Source organism: Eretmochelys imbricata, chromosome 11 (assembly GCF_965152235.1).
Source record: "Eretmochelys imbricata isolate rEreImb1 chromosome 11, rEreImb1.hap1, whole genome shotgun sequence".
Classification (NCBI taxonomy): domain Eukaryota; kingdom Metazoa; phylum Chordata; order Testudines; family Cheloniidae; genus Eretmochelys; species Eretmochelys imbricata.
The window spans coordinates 45,508,936-45,530,555 of record NC_135582.1 but is presented as its reverse complement, the minus strand read 5'-3'; the positions used below and the strand labels follow the sequence as shown (position 1 = coordinate 45,530,555).

Genomic DNA, 21,620 nt, shown 5'->3' with positions numbered 1-21,620 from the left:
AGAAAAATACAAATGTACGTTCTGCCCCCCCCCCCCCAGCCCCTATGAAAGCAATAAAAGACGGTGACTTCCAGAAGGTGCTGAGAGAGATGGAGATGTAGGGTTAGAATGGACCTCAAGAGGTCATCTAGCTCAGCTCTCTGAGCTGAGGCAGGACCAAGTATACCTAGATGATTCCTGTGCTGAGTAGAGTGGGACAATTACCTCCCTTGTCTTACATATGACATGCCTGTATATACATCTCAGAATATTAGCCTTTTTTGCAATTGCATCACATTGTTAACCCCCAAATCCTTTTTAGCCTAACTAGTTATTCCCCATTTTGTAGTTGTACATTTTTTTCCTTCTTGAGTGTAGTATTTTTCACTTATCTTTATTTAATTTAATCTTGTTGATTTCAGACCAATTCTCCAATTTGCCAAGGTCACTTTGCCTTTTAATCCTATCCTCCAAATCGGTAGCAACCCCTCCCAGCCCGGTGTCATCCACAAATTTTATAAGAATATTCTCCACTCCATTATCCAAATCATTACTGAAAATATTTAGTAGTTCCAGACCCAGGACAGATACACACTCCCGTTGGACAGCGAACCATTGATAACTATTCTTAATGTATGGTTTTTCAATCTAATTTAATCTAGATCACATTTCCTTAGTTTGCTTATGAGGATGTCATGCAGGACTATATTGAAAGCTTTACTAAAATCAAGATATATCAAATCTGCTGCTATCCATTAGCTCAGTAACCCGGTCAAAGAGGAAATTAGATTGTTTTGGCATGATTTGTTCTTGACAAATCCATGTTGACGGTTACTTACCACCCTACTATCCTCTAGGTGCTTACAAATTGCTTGTTCCAGTATCTTCCCACAATTAAAGTTACTCTAACTAGTCTAATATTCCCTGGGTCTTCCTTTTCCTCCTTTTTAAATGTTGGCCCTTCTCCAGTCCCCTGGAACTCACCTGTCCTTCATGAGTTATCAAAGATAATCACTAGTGGTTCCAAGGTTGCTTCAGCTAGTTTCTTAGGTACCCTACAGTGAATTTTATCAGGCCCTGCTGACTTGAATACATCTAACTTATCTAAACATCCTTTCCCTATTGTGGCTTTTATTCTTTCCTCCTTATTATTAATATTAATTGTGTTGGTCATCTGGTCACAGTTTACTTTTTTAGTGAAGACTGAAGCAAAACAGGCATTAAATGCCTCACCCTTATTGATATCATATGTTATTAGCTCTCCTTCCCTGTGAAGTAGAATACACTTTCCTTCATCTTTCTCTAGTTCCTGAAGTATTTATAGAACCTCCTATTATTGCCTTCTATGTTCCTGGCTAGGTGTAACTCATTTTTGCCTTCACCTTTCTGATTTTGTCTGTATATGCTTATGCTATTCTTTTGTACTTATTGTCAGCAATTTGTCCATGATTCCACTTTTTGTAGGATTCCTTTCTGATTTTCAGTTAAAGAGCGCTTGATGAAGCCATATTGATCACTTACCATTTTTCCAGTATTTAAATATATATATTTAAATATGCTAAAAGATGAGTTATAGATTGAGTATATTAATAAAAATTAGCATGTTTTTTCATGAGTAATCTTATTCTTACAGAGCTCTTGGAAAAGTCACTGGCTCTTTTAAACAAAAGCCACGAGCTGACTGAATTCATAGAAGAATTCAAATCTGATGGGCCTAATGTAAACCCTGAGTTGATTCAAGGAGCACACAGCAGCTGCTTGAAAATTGACAGTCTCCTTGAACTGCTACAAGACAGGAGAAGGCAACTGGACAAATATCTGAAGCAGCAATGCCAAGGACTAGAGCAGGTTCTGCAAATTTGTCATTGGCATCACCAAGAAAACCAGGTATGATATCCAATACTTAGGCCAGCCACAGTAAAATCAGGAAACTGTTATATGTGGTGGGGAGAGTTACAGGAGAAGGGGTTACAGTGTATTTGGATGATAGTTTGGTACACTGATTTGTTTACTTTGATTTAAATTTTAAGCATCTCTCCCTACACAACCTTATTTCTGGCCTTTCCCTAACTTTTGGCAGCTTGATTTTGCAACCTTTCTGTTCTTTTAATGTAGTTTTTTTTTTAATGTAATTTTCTAAGTTAAAAAAACCTGAACTCTCCCACAGAAATCCTATCATATGGAATCATATTGACCCCTACACACATGGGTTATCTGCAGGGTTCAGACCATTAGCTTCACTGCACTTACCTTTGTCACATGAGTTAATGGAGCAACTGGTGGCTGCAGTAGACTGTCATCTTCTTTGTGGACCAGTCAATAGAAGGAGAAAGAGATACTTTGCCAGTGGTTTCACAGCTATTTGCTAAAAGCAGAGGAATACAGAGACTCAGGACTTCTCAGTTCAGTGCCAGCTTCTGGAGGGGAATGTGTTCTAGTGGTACTCTTCTGTCTCTGTGCACACTGCCTGTCCCTTTCCCTTCTCTTGCAGTCAACCCACCCCCAGCTCCTATTTCCATCCCCCTCTGCTCCTATCCAACTTCCCCGCCACACACACACACCAGTTCTTGCCCTCCTCCCCCTCTGTGTCTATATATACCCAAGCCCCCCCCTTTCTGCTCAACCTGCCTCCTCGGCTTCCTCCCCACTTCTGTTTCTGTCCTCCCACCCCTTTGCATTCAAATCAGGCAGGGGCAAGTCCTGCTCAACTCCTGCATCGCTGGGGTGGAGTGTGCTCAGTGAGGATGGAATCTTTGGGCAATGTGGCTGCCAAACTCTAACAAGTCTCTACTTAATATGTGCAAGTTGAGTTTTTTAAAGGCCCTGAACTTGGTCAAATTTGGGTGAATTTTCATAGGAAAAGCAAACAACACATCCTTGATACCAGAGCAAGCTCCCTGCCAAATTTCAAACCCTTTCTCCAAAGTACAGAGGTGATAGAGCTTCTCAATAAAACAGTTATACGACATTTTTTTAAACATGGGCAAAAAAAAGTTTCCTGGGCTTGTCTACACAGTGGGGTTTATCTCACACTAACTGCATTTTTTTCCAGTTAAAATGGGCTCGCATTCACACAGTGTGACTCTTTTTCTGAATCAAGTGGCCAATTAGTGCGAATTGGATAATCCACTTTGAAAATGGATTAGGTTCATTTCAGAATGAGTTTGTACAGAAAAAGGAAGCATCTGTATTTCGGATTAACTTTTCAGTCCTCCCACTTGTATCCCAAACTGCATTGCTTCACACTAGGACTGCCCTGTCTGTTTACCTGTGTGCCCTCTAGTGCTCTGGGGTCATGTTGGCCAGATGTTACCGCCCTGTTTAAATGCTGGCTCACAACTAGGAGATCCCTATTTGCAATTACACGGTACTGGAGCTGTATATCCTTTTCCGTGTAATCAGCATTGTAGCAGCCATGCCTGGTGGTGCTGTGGCGCAGAGGTCATGGGTTTCCTTGCTATCTAGGGAGAGTAGATGGTCCACTCCTGTCTTAGCAGCAGCTGCCAAAATGCACAAGTACATGAGCATATAGCAAAGTGTATGGCTGTATCACTTTCAGGGTACAGCTCAATGCCATTGCCAAGGAAAGGACCTTTGGCAGGCTTACAAAAAAGACCAAGGGCAGAAACAGGACCTCTGGCAGGGCTCCACGACTTTGAGGAGCTGGGTTGGATTTTTGCCAGGAAGGCCACCACCGAGCCCCCGTATGTTGTGGAAAGTGCTGAAAGCCTCAAGGAGGACCCCGACCAGGACTCTGAGGAGGAGATTTCCCGTGAAGGCCAGGGGAAATCTAAGAGCTGAAGCCAGACCCAGAGAAACAAACAGCACCTGAAACCCAGATGGACTCCCAGCATGATAGTGCTGAGAAGGGGACCTCTGCCAGTAAGTATTATGTGCTACATTACTATAAAACTGTATAAGTGATTTTACCAGATGCTTGGTCCAAGTGCCTGATGGACATGGGCATTTTGGGCAAATGTGAGCTAGGAGCCTTTCCGAGCCTGCTCAGCTTTACCCTGGCTCCCAGCATGCTCAAGATGGTGGCCACATGGGGGATTCCAGCTCTGCAGGGGTTGGTTCCCTGATATTTTCATTTCCCACAGCCCTCCAGCATGCCGGCATCTACCCTCCAACCTCCCTCTCCCTTCTTTTCCCCATCGACCACCATGGGTGGGGGATAGGACATTTCACCTCCATTGCCTTGATGAAAGCAGTTGTGCCACAATGGTTTTGTAAAACAACCTTGTAATGTAGCCATGTTTACTGAAACACCAGCTACAGAAAAAATAATATAATATAAAAAATACTTCGCTTCACAATGCCCTGAGCTTTCCTCTGTCTTAGCATTTTATGAGGTATATTTCCCAAAGACAGAGACACTAAATCACAGAGGTTGTAAGGCACTCAGCTAGTTGTAATCAGAGTCGCAACAACATTAAGCCCTCAGGTTCAGAAAATATACAGCAGAGTGGTACTTATTTAGCTGTGCATTTTGTGTATCGAGTGCAGGTAACAGAAAACAGAATTTAAGGCAAAGATAATGCTTTATTTTGGCACAAACACTGCAAGACATAGCAGCCTTCTCAGGGCTACCTTTATAAGTAGAGTGACCCTTCCCGTCCTGCAGCACTTCTGGAGGGACCATTCTGGTGAATAACATCACTGCATATCTTCCGTCTGTCCGCTGCCCTTTTGAATAAGCCACTTGACTGCCTCTTGGTGACTCAGATCAGAGGAACATCTTCCAATGTAAGGACTGCCTGCAGAGTTGTCCATGCAATTACTAACCTGCCCCCCAGCAAACCCTTACCCACCCACCTACCTCTCAAACCCTCCAGCCCATCCAACCCCCCAAATCCTGCTGCCTACCCCTAACTCAGGTGAAGCCCAAGCCTAAACCTCCAAACTCTGCTGCCAGTCACCAGCCATGCACCATATCAGCAGCCTTGGATTAGAACAGGCTTCCTAGGCAAAGGGGAAGTAATGTGGAAACGTCTTAACATTTGCAAGTTGCCCCCAGACTGGGAAGAGATTATAGGAATGGAATTCCAAAACTGAGGAAAGAGTAATTTCATCATTGCTACTCTCAAGACCTGAATTACTTCAATAACTGCTTTTTCTGTTTGTCAGCTACCCCGGCTTCTTTACGTGACAACCTGCAGCCACCAAGAACAGAACCTTTAACTGCAGAGCACTTGACTAATCTCCAGGGCAGGAAAAGGAAGACCAAAGATGAAATGTTTGGGGACCTTGTGACAGCATCCAGAAGAGGGATAAAAAGAGAGAGAAGAGGAGGGAAATTCTCCTTGTGGAGAGACGGAAGAACACAGACATGGACATGCAGAAATCGCCCCTGAAGCCGATGCAAAACCAGACTGTCATGATGGAGAACATTTTGGGACAATGTTCTGCCACAGCACCACAACCCCGAGTGCCCTGTTCTGTTCATTCTCCCTGAAGCATCTGGCACCGACCACTGTCAGTAGATAGGATAGTGGGCTAGATGGACTGTTGTTTTGACATAGTATGTCCACTCAAGCCATGTCCTGTAGCCCATGGAGAACAATGGATACTGGGAGCAGCAGTACATTCTTAATGCTCCTGCTACGGGTAGTTCTCTGAAGACAGTGAATTCTGGGATCCCTCCTTCATCCCTACAATAATACAATACAATACAAACTATAGTTTCTTCTGGCACTATTCTACATCTCCGTACAGAGGCAACCGTCAGAAATCTTGCATGTACACATGCTTGTGACTAGTACAGCACATATATGTGTACTCCACGCTATATGGCATGGGCCCAAATCTTCATTGTAATCTCGTCTGACATTTGCACTAGTTTATGTAACAGTGAATAAAAATTTGCACAGTTTTGTTCAATCCATGATTTTTATATTGGACTGATTTGATCAATACAGGTTATTTTTGACAAGACTGACCAGAGTTTCATAAAATACATGTCCCAGAGACCAAATAAAATGTCCTCTCCAAAAAATCATTGCACAAAGCATTTTTAAAAAGCAAAATACACTTCTGTTTCACTAAATTCATACACATAGAGTAAAGAAACTCTGTTACAATGTGTAATCAAATTACATTGACACATTTCAGCCTTTAGCTTCAAAGTAGGAGCATGGGGGATCCTGATCCTATGGCCCTGAAGATTTGCTGCAGTTTTCAGAGGAAGCCTTTCTGGCTGATCACAGCATTCAGAAAGTCTCTTCGCTTCTGCCCTCTACCCACTGATGAGGTGCTCACAGAAGTTGTGCAAAATACAACAAGAAGTTATCCCATGAGGTAGATATTTCTCAGCAGCCTCCAGCCTCATCATGAGGTAACTCCTGTCCCTTACAAATGCATACTCCACTGTCATTCTACAGCTTCTCAGGGTATGTAGTTGAACAGGTCCTCCTCTTGTCCAAGTGTCAAGTAAATGGCTTAATAAGCCAGGGAAGCAGACAGTAAGCTGGGTCTCCTAGAATGACCGGAAGAATGACACTACCATTTATATCCATAGTAGCCATGGGAGCAAAATTTCCATATTTTATTAAAGACAACAGATGTGAGTTTCAAAAGATCCTAGAAACTTGGACCTTTTCAAGACCACCCCACATTAACACTGATGAATTTTCTAGGCCAGTGGTTCTTAAACTTTTTATTCATGGACCTCTTGAAAATTGCTGAGGGTCTCGGTGGACCACTTAATGATCTTTCCAAATGTTGTTTGTACTGTTAGCTACCTATTGTAAAGCACTTTGGATAAAAGCGCTAGATTAAAAAATCCTTAATAATTAATGTGTTTTTGTTCTACAAATAAAAGCACACAACTCATATTTTAATATCTTTAGTCTTACCTTTCGAATGCGATGGATGTGCCCTCTTTCCCCCGCCACAGCAGCCCCGAGCTGGGCTGTCTCTTCCTCTCTCCCCCCACACCGCAGCCCCCAAGCTTGGGCTAGGAAAGAGGAGGATCTCTCCCCAGCCACAGCAGCCACACAGCTGAGGCTGGGGAGGAGGGCCATCTCTCCCCAGCAGCTGCAGCCCTAGCCCTGGAGCTAGGGAAAGTCACCTCTTTCCCTGGCTGCCACAGCCCTGCACATCCCAAATTCCCACCACCCCCTCTTCTCACACTACTGCCCACTCCCACCTACTCCCTATCCCCCCACCCCCAAGGCCACCACCTCACCGTGCGTCTTCTCCAGAGTCCAAGCACCTAATTAGTGGAGCCACACCTGCTAGGGTGCAGCCCAAGTGCACTCTTTAGAGGGAACTATCCCCGGACCACCTGAATGGAGCTCATGGACCATGGGTGGTTCACGAGCCACAGTTTGAGAACCTCTGTTCTAGGCCTTGGAGCTCCCTGGAGATGCACCCCTTTCTGCTCATGAACTCTGAGGCCTGAGGTGGGGGTAAAGAATAGGCACATGGGTTTCATCAATGCCTCCTATACAATTTGGAAATTCTAGCCATGCAAATCCACCAATAGCCTCCTGTGCTTTGCAAAACATTGACCCATGCTAGCAGCATCTTTGTAGCAGCACACTGCTCCATGACAACAGCCCGGACAGTTGATCTACCAAAACCTAATTGCTTGCTTACTGACTGGTAGCAATCTGAGTTGGCAAGTTTCCAAATGGTGATGGTCACATGCTTCTCCACTCTGAAGGAAGCTCGCACGTTGGTACCCTGAGGATGAGTTCAGCGTAAAGAACTCTAGGAAAGTGCCCTTTGTCACCCAGAAATTCTTCCTCAACTGCAGGTCATCCCAGGACTACATCCCTATCCATTTCCACCAGTCAATGCTGCTTTTATGAGTCCAGAAATGGCACTCAGTCAAGTGAAGCTGCTCCAGGCAAAGTTTTTCTACAATTAGCTGCTTGATTTCTTCCTCCTCCTTTAATGAAATTAGGTTGACAGTGCAGTGGCTGGCTTCCAAAATGACCCAGGTATGTGATCGCATATACATGTGCAGCTGCCTCTGTGTATTAACGAGTGCCTGGACCATGGCACAAAGCAGAATTTCCTCCAGGCTGGCTGACAGCAGTTTTGTAGTTGGCCCTGCTTGCAAAATACAAATGAATTATAAGATCACAGGAGAGGAATCATGAGAATTTGCTACTGTGACCCCCAAGTCCCAGAATTCTGGGAGCTTGCAGTAGGTATCTTACAGTATACCACCACCAAAAAGAAAAATAATAATAATCCTAGAATGCACAGAGCCCAATAGTGGGACAAAACACCATGGGATCCCAGCCAAGAATGCTTAGTGCATATTCCAAAAGAAGTCAGTTCCAGGTATACACTCTGATTCAGTGGGAAGTAGGTAAAAGCAGCCATATGGATGCAATTATCTTGAAATCGTTATTCTGCAACTGTTAGTGCACCCAGACCTAATCCACCGAAACAAAACAAAAAAACCATGTAGACAAACTCTCAGAAATAGCTAAGCCCTTTAAACTGAAAATTTCCTAAAAATTCAGCCGAGGCAGGCATTCATCAGAATTTCAGTCTAAATGTTTAAAGTTAATGGAAGGTGTTGGGCAACCTTAATTGTAGGCAGTGCTATGCACTCCAGCTCTGCCTATAATATTGATTCTGCAGGGCTATGTACCTTATACATCAAAACCAGCTCTACCTTTTTTTGCATAGTCTGTATATGATCCCCCAAGTAAAACATTTTACAGCTGACTAGGTACTCTAGGGAGCTGCTAATCTTATTCTGAAGCATCAAGTATTAGTAATTGCCAGAGGCAAAACTGGATTTATTGGTATCATCATGGCTAGATGGATAACTATCCTCTATGAAAAATCCTGTGTTCCTATGGAAGTGTTATCTTCCCAGCCTGTGGCTGTAGAGTGATCGCTTGGAACAAATCCCCTTTTTTAACCAAGATACTGTAAAAAGAGAAACTGCTAAATAAGAGGCCACAGCTTTTACTATGAAAATCATGAAATATCGTCTAACACTTGAGAGGCATGATGCTATTCTATTCTGCTTTGGCTGCTGCTTTGTCTATATCACCAGGATCTGTCCAGCAAAAGAACATACCTTAAAAAGTAATGTTATTTCAATTCTCAGTATCTGTGATAAATTCTCAGTGGCTACAACTGAAGTTTCAAAACAAATTTAGCCAAGTCAGTTGGAAATGTATCTTATCACAAAGTTCACTTTCCAAGAAGAAGGGTCCTTCTCTAAATCCTCCTTCAAAGCTTGGAAGTACCAGGAGTTAGTACTCCTAGCTGTGATGCTTTCATCAACTACATGGTCATCCCAGCTTTATCCAGCTATTTCAATAACTTACAAGTAGGGAGAGGAGTGCAAAACAGAAGAATCTCTGCAAAATACTTTGCTATCTTAGGTTGGGTAAGGAAGGGGGAAATACTTTGAATGAATTTGATTTAAAACCGTACTACAGAATCTCCGCAAGACCTCGGGGGTGGGGGAGAATGAAAATTTGGTAAAACTTACCACAGATTTCTAGTTGCCCTAAACATTAAAGGACAATTATGTTTCACTTACAGGGTGCCAAGTTGAATCCAGCCCAGTTTGGGAACATCTGGAAAATCTTTACTACCTGGTTTAGGGTGACCAGATAACAAGTGTGAAAAAATGGTACAGGAGGTGCCTATGTCAGACAAAGCCCCTAATATTGGGATGATCCTGATAATATTGGAATGATCCCAATAATATCAGGACATCGGGTCATTTTAATCTGGTTGCTGTTTAGTGGCATGTGTGTGTATGTCCATTTTCTGCAGAATGGGTGTTGACATCACAAACACCACCATTACAGCTGACATCTACTGGCAACTTTGGTGATTGCTTGAGGAGACGGGCTGTAGCGCAGATAGAATGCTTATTCAACGACCTGCCTTCTCATGCCCAGCTGTGGTCCAAGGTTGATGCAGACTAGCTGGCAGAGTCAAGTCCTTGCAATACGGTTCTAACTATGGACCTGACAGGTGTCAGTCAGGCACTTTACATAACATTCATGCACAATTATGGAACAATAAATACTCTGGAAAATGAACTAGTAGAAACTTTGTGACAAAGTATCTTTTTTTAGACTTATACATATGCATTTTTAAGTACTGGTTCTCATAGCCTAACGGCAAATCTGAAGCCTAATATTTTGCTCTCCCTGTGTGTGCTGAACTCCCATTAGTGTCAAGTGGAGTTCTACACATCTAAGGAGAGCAGCCTATTGAACTCTCATTGACGCTAATGGAAGTTTGGGAGACATAGGGAGAGCAGCATATTGGAGTCAAGCTCTGCTGTGAAGATGTGAGAGTAGATTTTTACCATTAATACTGCCTGTGTTTTTCAAAGGATAAGTATAAAGCACAGAAGTCTCCCTGATTTGGTTTTTGAAAGAGAAACTAAGCAAATGTAAAGATCACAATATATTGCCCCAAAGAACTAAAAATGCAGCACCTTCGTTCTGCCTCTAATTGGAATGCGATGGTCTGATAAGCATAATCATAACATATTTTTCTTTATCAGTATTTTCAATATGTAAAAATGTACCTTGTTTTACATTTAAAGAGCTGACCTTCCTTTCAGAAACAGCAGCATCTTATTTTGCTGATAATCTCCTTCATTAATGAAAATCAGAGGCAGATTGGGCTATTTTGTGCATAATTAATTTTCTCGGCGAGAAGATTTAGGAATGTAATTTTTCTCAGTTGTGCCAATCATGCATATATGAGACAAACAAATAAATTAAACTTAAGCTATTCATGGTCCCTGGGTAAAAGGTTGCGTCAAGGGCAGAGATAAGAGCTACGTCAGATTTGTGGGACAGCATAGCACACCCTCATCTGAAGTCCATGCAGACACACAGAAAATCATGAAATGATCCTTCTTTTTAAAGGAAAAACATTAACCACCGGTAGTTTTTGGTTCTTGTGTCATTAAGAAGGTAAGACTAACAGCCCTGTCACCCCTTGGTTCTGGATTTCATTTACTAGCAATTTAATTGATGTAAAAATAAGGAGAGTAGTGCAGTCATTTAAAGGTTCTGTTGTGGGATCTTTACCTGAATGAATGTTTTCTCCTGCTGATCTTTACACAGTGGGCTGGGTTAATAGCTGTATGTTCTTTTTTACTGAAAGATGTTCAGCATGCAAGACTGCGGGAGCGATTTCACCATTACTGTCCTCACGATACAGTTTGGGGCCATAGCTGTGTTTGGAAGCTGATTTCAAATATAGGCACAGGGGTTTCCATTTTTAGTATCAGGCAGAGTACAAGCTGAGCAAACCCTGAATGTCAGCATGCACAAGTATAACTGGGAATCTCCAACGGTGACTAATGCACCAGAACTGCTTGGATTTATGGAAGAACTGTCTAAACAATCTGTGTGCTCCTGATGGGCTCTTTTCTGATTTTCCGAAAGCTGTCTCCCCTGTGCTCTCTGCTGCTGCTGCCCACTAGAGTGAAGGAAAAACACTGAGTTTCAACATTGGCAGGTTGGAGACAAACCTAGACATTTTCACCTCATTCATAAGCAATTAAAAATGTGCATCAAATTCCTGAGTGGACCTTCATATGTCTTCAGATGTGCTCCCTGCGCCTTCTGTAAATGGTTTTCATAAAAATGAAAAATTGATTACTTTTTACCCTGAGTGCAGGAATATATAGACCTGAACATAATTAAATTATTAAAATCTGTTTAGTCAGATTTGTTTAAAATGATCCTTTGTGAGCTACCTGGGGTGAAATCTTGGCCCGATTGAAGTTAATAGGAGTTTTCTGATTGACTTAATTGGGGCCAGGATTTCTCTCTCTCTCTCACACACACACACACGCACACTGGTGTATTTATAATTGTCTCATCTCCTGTGATGTCATTTGTTCTTCTACTGGTGGTTTAGTCCCCCTTACCGTGACTGCAACATGGATCTATGCAATACTAACTCCAGATCTCAGTCCTTTGCATAGGAAGGGTTTGAATCCAAACCAAACTCTGAGACCTTTTCAGAGTAACCCCATAGCTCTGCATACACGCATAGATCTTCTTGAGAATTATCATATTCTTGTAAGAGCAGCACCATGAGACTAGGTACGCTACTTGAGCCAATATTTATAAAATTTACACAAAAGTTTGGAAATGTTCACTTCAGAATGTCAAAGGCTCTTCTCATTAGCTGATAGTTAACTTCTGAATTTAGAATATCAAACTGTGCACTAAAATGTGCAACATTTTCTTGGTCAGAAAAACACATTGAACTTTTGCCTGCAGAGTCAAATGAAGATTCCACACACTGTTCAGGAAACAGGACCTTTACAATATATATAACTTGAATTACTTTTAGCAACTAGTGTGTTGATCAGATTTTAGGTTTTGATTGCTGCAATCTTTTTATGGTCCTTCGCAACAGTTATGTGACAAGCCACTAGCAGCCGCAGTGCACTGCAGCATTGAGGTTTAGTGTCTCTGCCATCCAAACAAAAGAAACCTCACAAACGTGGAATGAAATTCCTTAACAATATTACTTTTCTGAAGTGCCGCAGAGTAACAAAGAAGAATGGTGACATCAAATAATTTCGTCTTAAAATTAAGCATCTTTTTAAAAAAATCCCTTTTGTTGATAAAATCCGAGCAGAACCCGTTTATGCTTCTGCCCTGTCCCGTCTTTGTTTTTTCTTATTTAAATTCTGATTAAATGTCACTACTGCATGTCTGTACCATACATTTGCATTAAACATGTGATTTGGCAACAACAGACTTCCTCCCACCTCCACTGAAGTGAATGGCAAAACTCCCATGGACTGAAATCAGAGCAAGTGTCTTCCTTTGGCACCTGTACCAAAAATCAATTTACATTTATGTGGAAAAAATAGCTACTGTTGGTTTGCAGCTGCAAAGCCGAACAGCCAGACAATTATTAGATACCCCGTCCAAATTCAGAGGGGAAGGCTGGTCCCAAGGTAAAGGTGATAGCTTAGGAATTAGACCTGGGGTAAATTCCCTGCTTCATCAGACATGTGTGACCTCGGGAAGTCACTTAAACTCTCTGTGCCTCAGTTCCTTGAGTATCATGACAGATTCCCAAGAAGTGCACTAAATTGTAGGAGATCATACTCATGCATACGCAAACGTTTCATGCAAGAACACCCCTTTCATGGATCCATCACTGATGAAAATGAAGCTTGTATTCTAGACCCATTTTTATTTTTTGCATATCATCATCTGACTGGGATCAGTAGTAATAATACACAGGACTTTTCATCTTCAAACATTAACTAATAAACCCTGCCAACACTCCTGTGAGAGACAGCAAGACAGGTTGTCTTCCCGTTGGAGAAGGGGAAATACAGGCAGACTTGGGGATGAAGGAAGAGTCAGTATCAGAACCAGGAGTGAAGCTCAGAACTTCTTAGCTAAGAGCTCTAGGTCTTGTGTGTCCCTCTGCTGGATTCCTTATTCTATTTGAAATCAAACAGGTAGGACCCACCTGAAAATAGTTTTTCTTTTCATTTTAACAAGTCAGCTCTTTATGTTATAGGAGAGAGAGGATGTTTTGCAGAAGTGGAATAATGGAACAAAATCAATCACATTTATTTATTTACGGTCAGTATTGGCAAAATTGTCCTGTTGCAAAACTCCAATGAAGTGAAAATCAGTACTGTTCTAGTTCACTGGCTTTCAAATTGTCTGATGCCATGAAACCCTTCTCTAATTGTTGAAAACATCATGGACCCCCAGTGCATTTACACTTGTATCAGGGAAAGTCCAGGTATCGTGTGATCTTCCTAAAAGCCCTTTTTGGACACAGTTTGACAACGCCTGTTCTAGCTGGCACTATTTTAGGGCTTATCTACATGGGGAAATTGTCTGGCAGAACTGTACTGCTATAATTATATCGCTACAGTTATACTGGTATAACTACAGTGGTATTATTCTAACAGTATATTTTTGTTGGTGTCCCAGCGTATAAAGCTCTTATTGTTCAACAAAAGCACTCTTTCATGTTTTTCTTTAGACAGTTACAGAAAACTAGCTAATCTCCTCCCTGTTCACATATTTTCTATTTGTCTCCAATCTTTATCTTCACTATAGGGTTAACTCAGGTGATTGGTACCTAAGTCTGAACAGCTGGATTAGCCTAGCCCGGGTGTGAGCAGCCACACGGCAAAGCCTTACCTGATATTATATCCTTACTAGTGCTGTGCTCATCTGTGTCACTAAGACTTCTGGAGGCATGTCCCATGGTTCTTTACCCTGTAGCAAACTGAGCCACTCTGTGATGCTTTCCCAGTGACTCGTGGGAGCATTTGTCTGTCCTGGGCACAAGGAGGGAATTGTGGGGAGGTACTTGGAGAACTGTCTAAACTTGAGTGGTTTGGTCTGTGTCCTCATTGCAAAGTGGGCAGATTTCCATCCCAAGTGAAAGCCCCATTTGGATTTTAGCCTATGGCCCCAGCCAAGCTAGCTATCCTGGGTTTAAAGCACCACTAAACTTGGATGAGATGTTTTTGTGGGTGGATGGGCAAAGGTTAGGGATAACGCTCATGGAAGTGCTTAAGATAACTCTGCAATTACCATATTTTACCATATTTTAACTTATAACAGTTTCCAGGTTATGCCTTTAACTCTTACTTTCATGGGTAATTTACAGCAAATATTGTGGTCAATAGCATGCTGTAAGGCAGTCATGCACTCAGGGTTTAAAAAAAATTAGTGGTTTTGTTTATCAGGCAATCAACATGCCCTGTAGCTTGTGCACAAAAAATAAAAGCTTACCAAAAAGAAATTTCTGAAAAAGTAGAATTCTGTGGGCTTCTGTCTTAAAAAACACCAAAGATAGCTCTTGCATAAGAGTTGATCTTACACTGCTAATATCACTCATTGACATCTGCAGTACTTAAACCCCAACTGCTTATACTCTTGATAATTAAAATAGACATTGCCAAGTGGCTAAGGGGTGAGCTTCTTACTGTAACAGAGGTAAAGGTTTTATTACTCCTCTGCTCAAGTCTATAGAAGCATGAGTTTGTTTTGGCAAACAGCCAATATTTTCCATAGAAAAGAAAATTGCCTCAATTGACAGGGAAATTCTTCTTTCCCCTGTAGCATACACTTTCAATTTCATTTCCATAGATGCGAAGTACATGTTTTGTACGTCTTATTCCAGTATAAATGTTTTCATAATTTTGCATTGGGAAGTGTATGTTTGGGGGGATAAGGAAAGGAAAGGCTTCATGGTTCAAAATTTTGGTCTGATCCCTACGTTTTAAATTTGATTTGATTCGATCAGATATGTCAACATTACTCCAAGACTCCATTGGGCTTCCACTCATCTCTTCATTCTACATAATCAACTTTCCTCCTTATAGGTCTGTCTTCATCAAAGGGTGACTTGTACAACTCTAACCCCATTTTTGGGAGGACAAACTAACCAGTGTCATGCTGTATTCCAGAGATGGGCCTGGTCCAAATGCCTCTAATGCTGATCAAAGTGTCAATCTGAACTTTGTGACTTGGGTCCACCTCTACCACAAACCTTGCACTGAGAATTAGAGCTTGTGAAAGCTCATCCTCCCTTGAAAATGAAAATATCATGTGCGTTCCCAAATGTGAATGGCTTTTGTGACAGTCATTCTCACTTTACACTGCCTTGGTTTTTGTTCAAATAATTAAAAGAGAATTATTTTATGAATTGTATTTTTTTGAAGCAGGGCACATACAAAACTTCCATATGCTTTTGTTTGTAACTTGTGTCACCAGCATAGTGTTCAGAAAAACGAGGACCCCTGTATGTCAATAAATAAATAAATAACTTAGAGGCACTTTAGAAAACAGTTTTGAGACTCTGCCATCAAATTAAAATTTAATTACATTAATAATCTGTTTACTTTCCTAGCTCCATTGAATTCCTTAGGTAATTTGCCCACTGTATTATTTCAGATGTGTTGAAAGCATTTTTTGTTATAAAAGTTCTTTTGGTTTTTAGAAAAATACAGAATAAAATAAAATTTTAAAAAGGCCTCTGCCGAAGCAGATCTCAGGAAATTCTTAGAGACATGCTCTCAAGTCTACATTCTTCCTATTGTACAAAGGAGTTTTAAATGTGATAGATAGAATATGGTGGTGGCTTTGCAAGACTTGGAAAAGATTGGAGCAAGTCTCGTAGGTACTAACTGATTCCCAGTACTATTTTAAAATGCAAAGCTTCACTCAGGGATCTTTGCCATGTGTTGTTTACAAGGAATGTATAAAGTACCTACTGTGAATCCAGAAGAAGTAGATGCAAGTCATTCTGGGCAATTTATGAGATACATTAACTACTGCATTTGTTTGCTGAATATTCTTGTTACAGTCAATCCAGCAAGCTGTAATTATTTTTTGGAATACAAAAGATTACTCTATAATGCAGTACAGTAGCTTCATTGAATTATTGAAGTTATAGTTAGAAAAGATCTATCAGGTCATCTAGACATTGCTTTTTATGCGTCATTGTAAATATGCTCAAATTTATAGTCACCTGCTGTACATGAAAGCATTTTTCCTAGGAAAAATGTATGATTTCTTTACCATTTTAGACTATGTATGTCTTCTTCCACATGTTACTACTACCTGATTTTTCTTTTCCTTCAGTCTCACCCACTGTACGGATTGATAAATCATTTGACATACTTTATGGAAAACAAGTCTTGTTTTGTTACATATATTCCCATATATGTGCACTTTGACCCATGATCTATTTCATATAGGTATATGAACTTCTGAATTAAAACATGAAAACACAGTGCTATGTATCTAAAATTGGGGCTTGTTTGAAAGACTAAATTGGTTCACTTAATACACCTAAAAGGTTGGACAATTATTTCTCAACCTTTGAAACTCTTCTCAACTCTTGAAAATCTCATTTTTGTTTTTTATCTAGGTAACATCTTGGTACAGGAAAGATATCAGTGATTATCTACATAAGCAAAATCTAGGCTCATCTTTAACAGAAAATGAAGAGCTACTTCATGAGCACAAGGAAATGGAATTCAAAGCTAAGGTAAGAAATATGAAAATATTAAACGAAAAAACTAACATTTATATTTTTATATATATATATATATATATATACACACATACACACACACACACAGAATATATGTGTACAGTCTATATGTTTGTGTATATGAGAAAGAAAAGTTTTATTTTAAATACAGCTAGTATTACACACACAATGTTCTTGGTACCGTTTTTCTCACCATAGTTTTTTCCTATATTCATGATAATATAAAGCAATTGTACATTTTGTTTATCTACCACCCTTCAATATAGTTGCCAAATAAATAGATGAGTCATTTAGAAATAAAAACAACATTGCAAGGGCTTAAGGGAAGTAGTTAAACAATTTGGGAGAGTTTTGATAATGGTAAACATAGGTGGCCAGTCACTATTACTGTAACGCTTTGTCACTGAAATCTGCAGATCACTTGGCAACAAAGTGGGTATAACGTAGGTTTCAACAGGAATTTGTAGCAATATGTCTGAAATAACATGATGGGACAATTTTATTCCTCTGCTGCATAAATGATGAGGGTAGGGTTAAAGATTATGTTGATATGAAAAAGAAATGTGTAGAAATGTAAAGAAAGAGCGCATAAATATTAGAACTCTCTTGCAGTTACTTAATTTTGATGTAAATGTAATAGTTCTCTAAAGTGTTGGTACAATATAGTGAAAATTGCTCGGTGTGCCATTTTAGACTGGTTGCATTCAGAGAACTTGTCTCACGGGGCAGGCCTGTTTTGTGCTCAAGACCTTTGTTCATATAAAAATGTAAGTTTTTGAAAGGTGACTGAACTTAGGATCATAGAATATTAGGGTTGAAAGAGACCTCGGGAGGTCATCTAGTCCAATCCCCTGCTCAAAGCAGGACCAATACCAATTAAATCATCCCAGCCAGGGCGTTGTGAAGCTGGGCCTTAAAAACCTCTAAGAATGGAGATTCCACCATCTCCTTAGGTAACCCATTCCAATGCTTCACCACCCTGCTAGTGAAATAGTGTTTCCTAATAGACTATTTAGACTGTTCAGTGGTAGCAGATGACAGAACAAGGAGTAATGGTCTCAAGTTGCAGTGGGGGAGGTTTAGGTTGGAAATTAGGAAAAACTTTTTCACTGGGAGGGTGGTGAAACACCGGAATGAGTTACCTAGGGAGGTGGTGGAATCTCCTTCCTTAGAGGTTTTTAAGGTCAGGCTTGACAAAGCCCTGGCTGGGATGATTTAGTTAGGGATTGGTCCTGCTTTGAGCAGGGGGTTGGACTAGATGACCTCCTGAGGTCCCTTCCAACCCTGATATTCTATGATTCTAATATCTAACCTAGACCTCCCACAATTCAACTTGAGACCACTTCTTCTTGTTCTGTCATCTGCCACCACTGAGAACAGCTGATCTCCATCCTCTTTGGAACCCCCCTTCACATAGATGAAGGCTGCTATCAAATCTCCCCCTCACTCTTCTCTTCTGCAGACTAAATAACCCCATTTCCCTCAGCCTCTCCTCATAAGTCATGTGCCCCAGCCCCCTAATAATTTTTGTTGTCCTCCGCTAGACTCTCTCCAATTTGTCCTCATCCTTTTTGTAGTGGGGGGACCAAAACTGGACGCAATACTCCAGGTGTGGCCTCACCAGTGCTGAATAGAGGGGAATAATCACTTCCCTCCATCTGCTGGCAATGCTCCTACTAATACAGCCCAATATGCTGTCGGCATTGGCAGCAAGGGCACACTGCTGACTCATATCCAGCTTCTCATCCACTGTAATCCCCAGGTCCTTTTCTGCAGAACTGCTGCTTAGCCAGTCGGTCCCCAGCCTGTAGTGGTGCATAGGATACTTCCTTCCTAAGTGCAGGACTCCGCACTTGTCCTTGTTGAACCTCATCAGATTTCTTTTGGCCCAATCCTCCAATTTGTCTAGGTCCCTCTGGACCCTATCCCTGCCCTCCAGTGTATCTACCTCTCGCCCCAGCTTAGTGTCATTTGCAAACTTGCTGAGGGTGCAGTCCATCCCATCATCCAGATCATTAATAAAGATGTTGAACAAAACCAGCCCCAGGACCAACCCCTGGGGCACTCCCCTTGATACTGGCTGCCAACTAGACATAGTCGTTGATCACTTCCCACTGAGCCTGACAATCTAGCCAGCTTTCTATCCACCTTATAGTTCATTCATCCAATCCATGCTTCTTTAATTTGCTGGCAAGAATCCTGTGGGAGACCGTATCAAAAGCTTTGCTAAAGTCAAGATATATCACATCCACCACTTTCCCCGTATCCACAGAGCCAGTTATCTCATCATAGAAGGCAATCAGGTTGGTCAGACATGACTTGCCCTTGGTGAATCCATGTTGACTGTTCCTGATCACCTTCCTCTCCTCCAAGTGCTTCAAAATGGATTCCTTGAGGACATGCTCCATGATTTTGCTGGGGACTGAAGTGAGGCTGACTGGTCTGTAGTTCCCCAGATTCTCTTTCTTCCCTTTTAAAAATATGGGTACTATATTTGCTTTTTTCCAATTGTCCAGGACCTCCCCCAATCGCCAAGAGTTTTCAAAGATAATGGCCAATGGCTCTGCAATCACATCAGCCAACTCTCTCAGAACTCTTGGGTGCATTAGATCTGGACCCATGGACGTGTGCACGTCCAGCTTTTCTAAATAGTCCTTAACCTGTTCTTTCACCACTGATGGATGCTCACCTCCTCCCTATACTGTGTGTCCCAGTGCAGCAGTCTGGGAGCTGACCTTGTCTGTGAAGACCGAGGCAAAAAAAGCATTGAGTACTTCAGCTTTTTTCACATCATGTGTCACTAGTTTGTCTCCCCCATTCAGTAAGGGTCCCACACTTTCCCTGACCACCTCCTTGTTGCTAACATAGCTGTAGAAACCCTTCCTGTTACCCTTCACATCCCTTGCTAGCTGCAACTCCAATTGTGACTTGGCCTTCCCCTGCATGCTCTAGCAATATTTTTATACTCCTCCCTAGTCATCTGTTCAAATTTCCACTTCTTGTAAGCTTCCTTTTAGAGTTTAAGCTCACAGAAGATTTCACTGTTAAGCCAAGCTGGTTGCCTGACATATTTGCTATTCTTTCTGCACATCGGGATGGTTTGTTCCTGCACCCTCAGTAAGGCTTCTTTAAAATACAGTCAGCTCTTCTGGACTCCTTTCCCCCTCATATTAGCCTCCCAGGGGATCCTGCCCACCAGTTCCCTAAGGGAATCAAAGTCTGCTTTTCTGAAGTCCAGGGTCCATATTTTGCTACTCTCCTTTTTTCCTTTTGTGAGGATCCTGAACCATTTCATGGTCACTGCTGCCTAGGTTGCCACCCACTTCTACTTCCCCTACCAATTCTTCCCTGTTTGTAAGCAGCAGGTCAATAGGAGCATGGCCCCTAGTTGGTTCCTCCAGCACTTGTACCAGGAAATTGTCCTCAACACTCTCCAAAAACTTTCTGGATTCTGTGTGCACTGCTATATTGCTCTCCCAGCAGATGTCAGGGTGATTGAAGACTGACCAGGTTTCTGAATGGCTGGAGTTATATCTTCTTTAAGCTTGATGGTTAATAGACCATCAATTTGTTTCCATAATTTATAGTTAACTGCTTCAGTGCTACCAGGTAAGCAGGGAAAAATGCACTCCTAATGCCATCCCAAGTGCCTCATATATCCTATTTGAAGTCACAGGTTTTTTGTCTAGAAAACGTTGGTTCTTAATGGCATATCACCACATTCTGCTGCAGGATGCACAGTGCTGTGAATACTAGGAGTGATGGGGTTAAACAATAATGATTGAGTTACAAGGCCTTTCCAAAGGAATATTATAACCTGCTGGGAGAAGTTGATGGTTTGGAGTGCCATCAAGGCTCAATAAACCCAGCTAGTCATTAATGCACTGAAGTTGTTATTGCAATTTACTATATCAGTTGAAGAAATACCATAACCCATGTTTTAAAAAATAATAAAGTATGAATTTTCAGTCTGTACAGCAGTGGACCCTGATCCATGGCTGGGGCTTCAAGGAACTATCACAATAAAATAATTTTATTTATTGCTTATCTAAATAACTGTTCCCCTATATATTAGCTAATCAGGTTGTTTGAATCATCCCACAGTATCTCATTCTTCATATAATGTTGTTTTAGAGTGCCGATTAGCATTGGAAGCTTTCCGTACAGAGTCATAACTTGGTGCAGCTTACCTTTATCCTTCTGTTGTTATTGTTAGCAGCATGTTCTAGCTCAGGGAAATCAAGTTCACTGAGTAGATCTTGTGGAATATATGCCATGCTTCTGATGTGAAATGTAGACACAGAAGCTAGCTTAAGCTGCACACAGCAAATGTACTGCAGAAAGATGAGCTACAGGTCTGTGTATCTGTTACATTTTCATTGTACTAAGCTGATAATATTACAAGCAGTGGGAAAGAGAAATTTGACACTTTGCTACATTTTATTTCCAGCTTGAGTATTCAAATGAGTGTTTCTGTAAAATTTGCTAGAATGGTAGAGGCTCATAGTAAATGTCATCACTAGACATACTGGTGTTTTGCCTTGATGGCAGAAGCACACTGAAACATAAGCTGATACCAAGTTCAGAGGTGCTCCCTGTTCAGACTAAGTAATATCAGC

The 21,620-nt window shown here is 41.3% G+C and overlaps 1 protein-coding gene across 1 annotated transcript in view; it reads left to right on the top strand.

Moving 5' to 3' along the window:
• The window catches only part of CCDC141 (coiled-coil domain containing 141), a 141,765-nt gene that overhangs the window by 36,355 nt on the left and 83,790 nt on the right, over positions 1-21,620 (top strand). The window contains exons 5-6 of the mRNA XM_077830395.1: positions 1,613-1,866; positions 16,876-16,995. Coding sequence (XP_077686521.1) covers positions 1,613-1,866; positions 16,876-16,995 — 374 coding nt within the window. The remainder of the gene's footprint in view (positions 1-1,612; positions 1,867-16,875; positions 16,996-21,620) is intronic.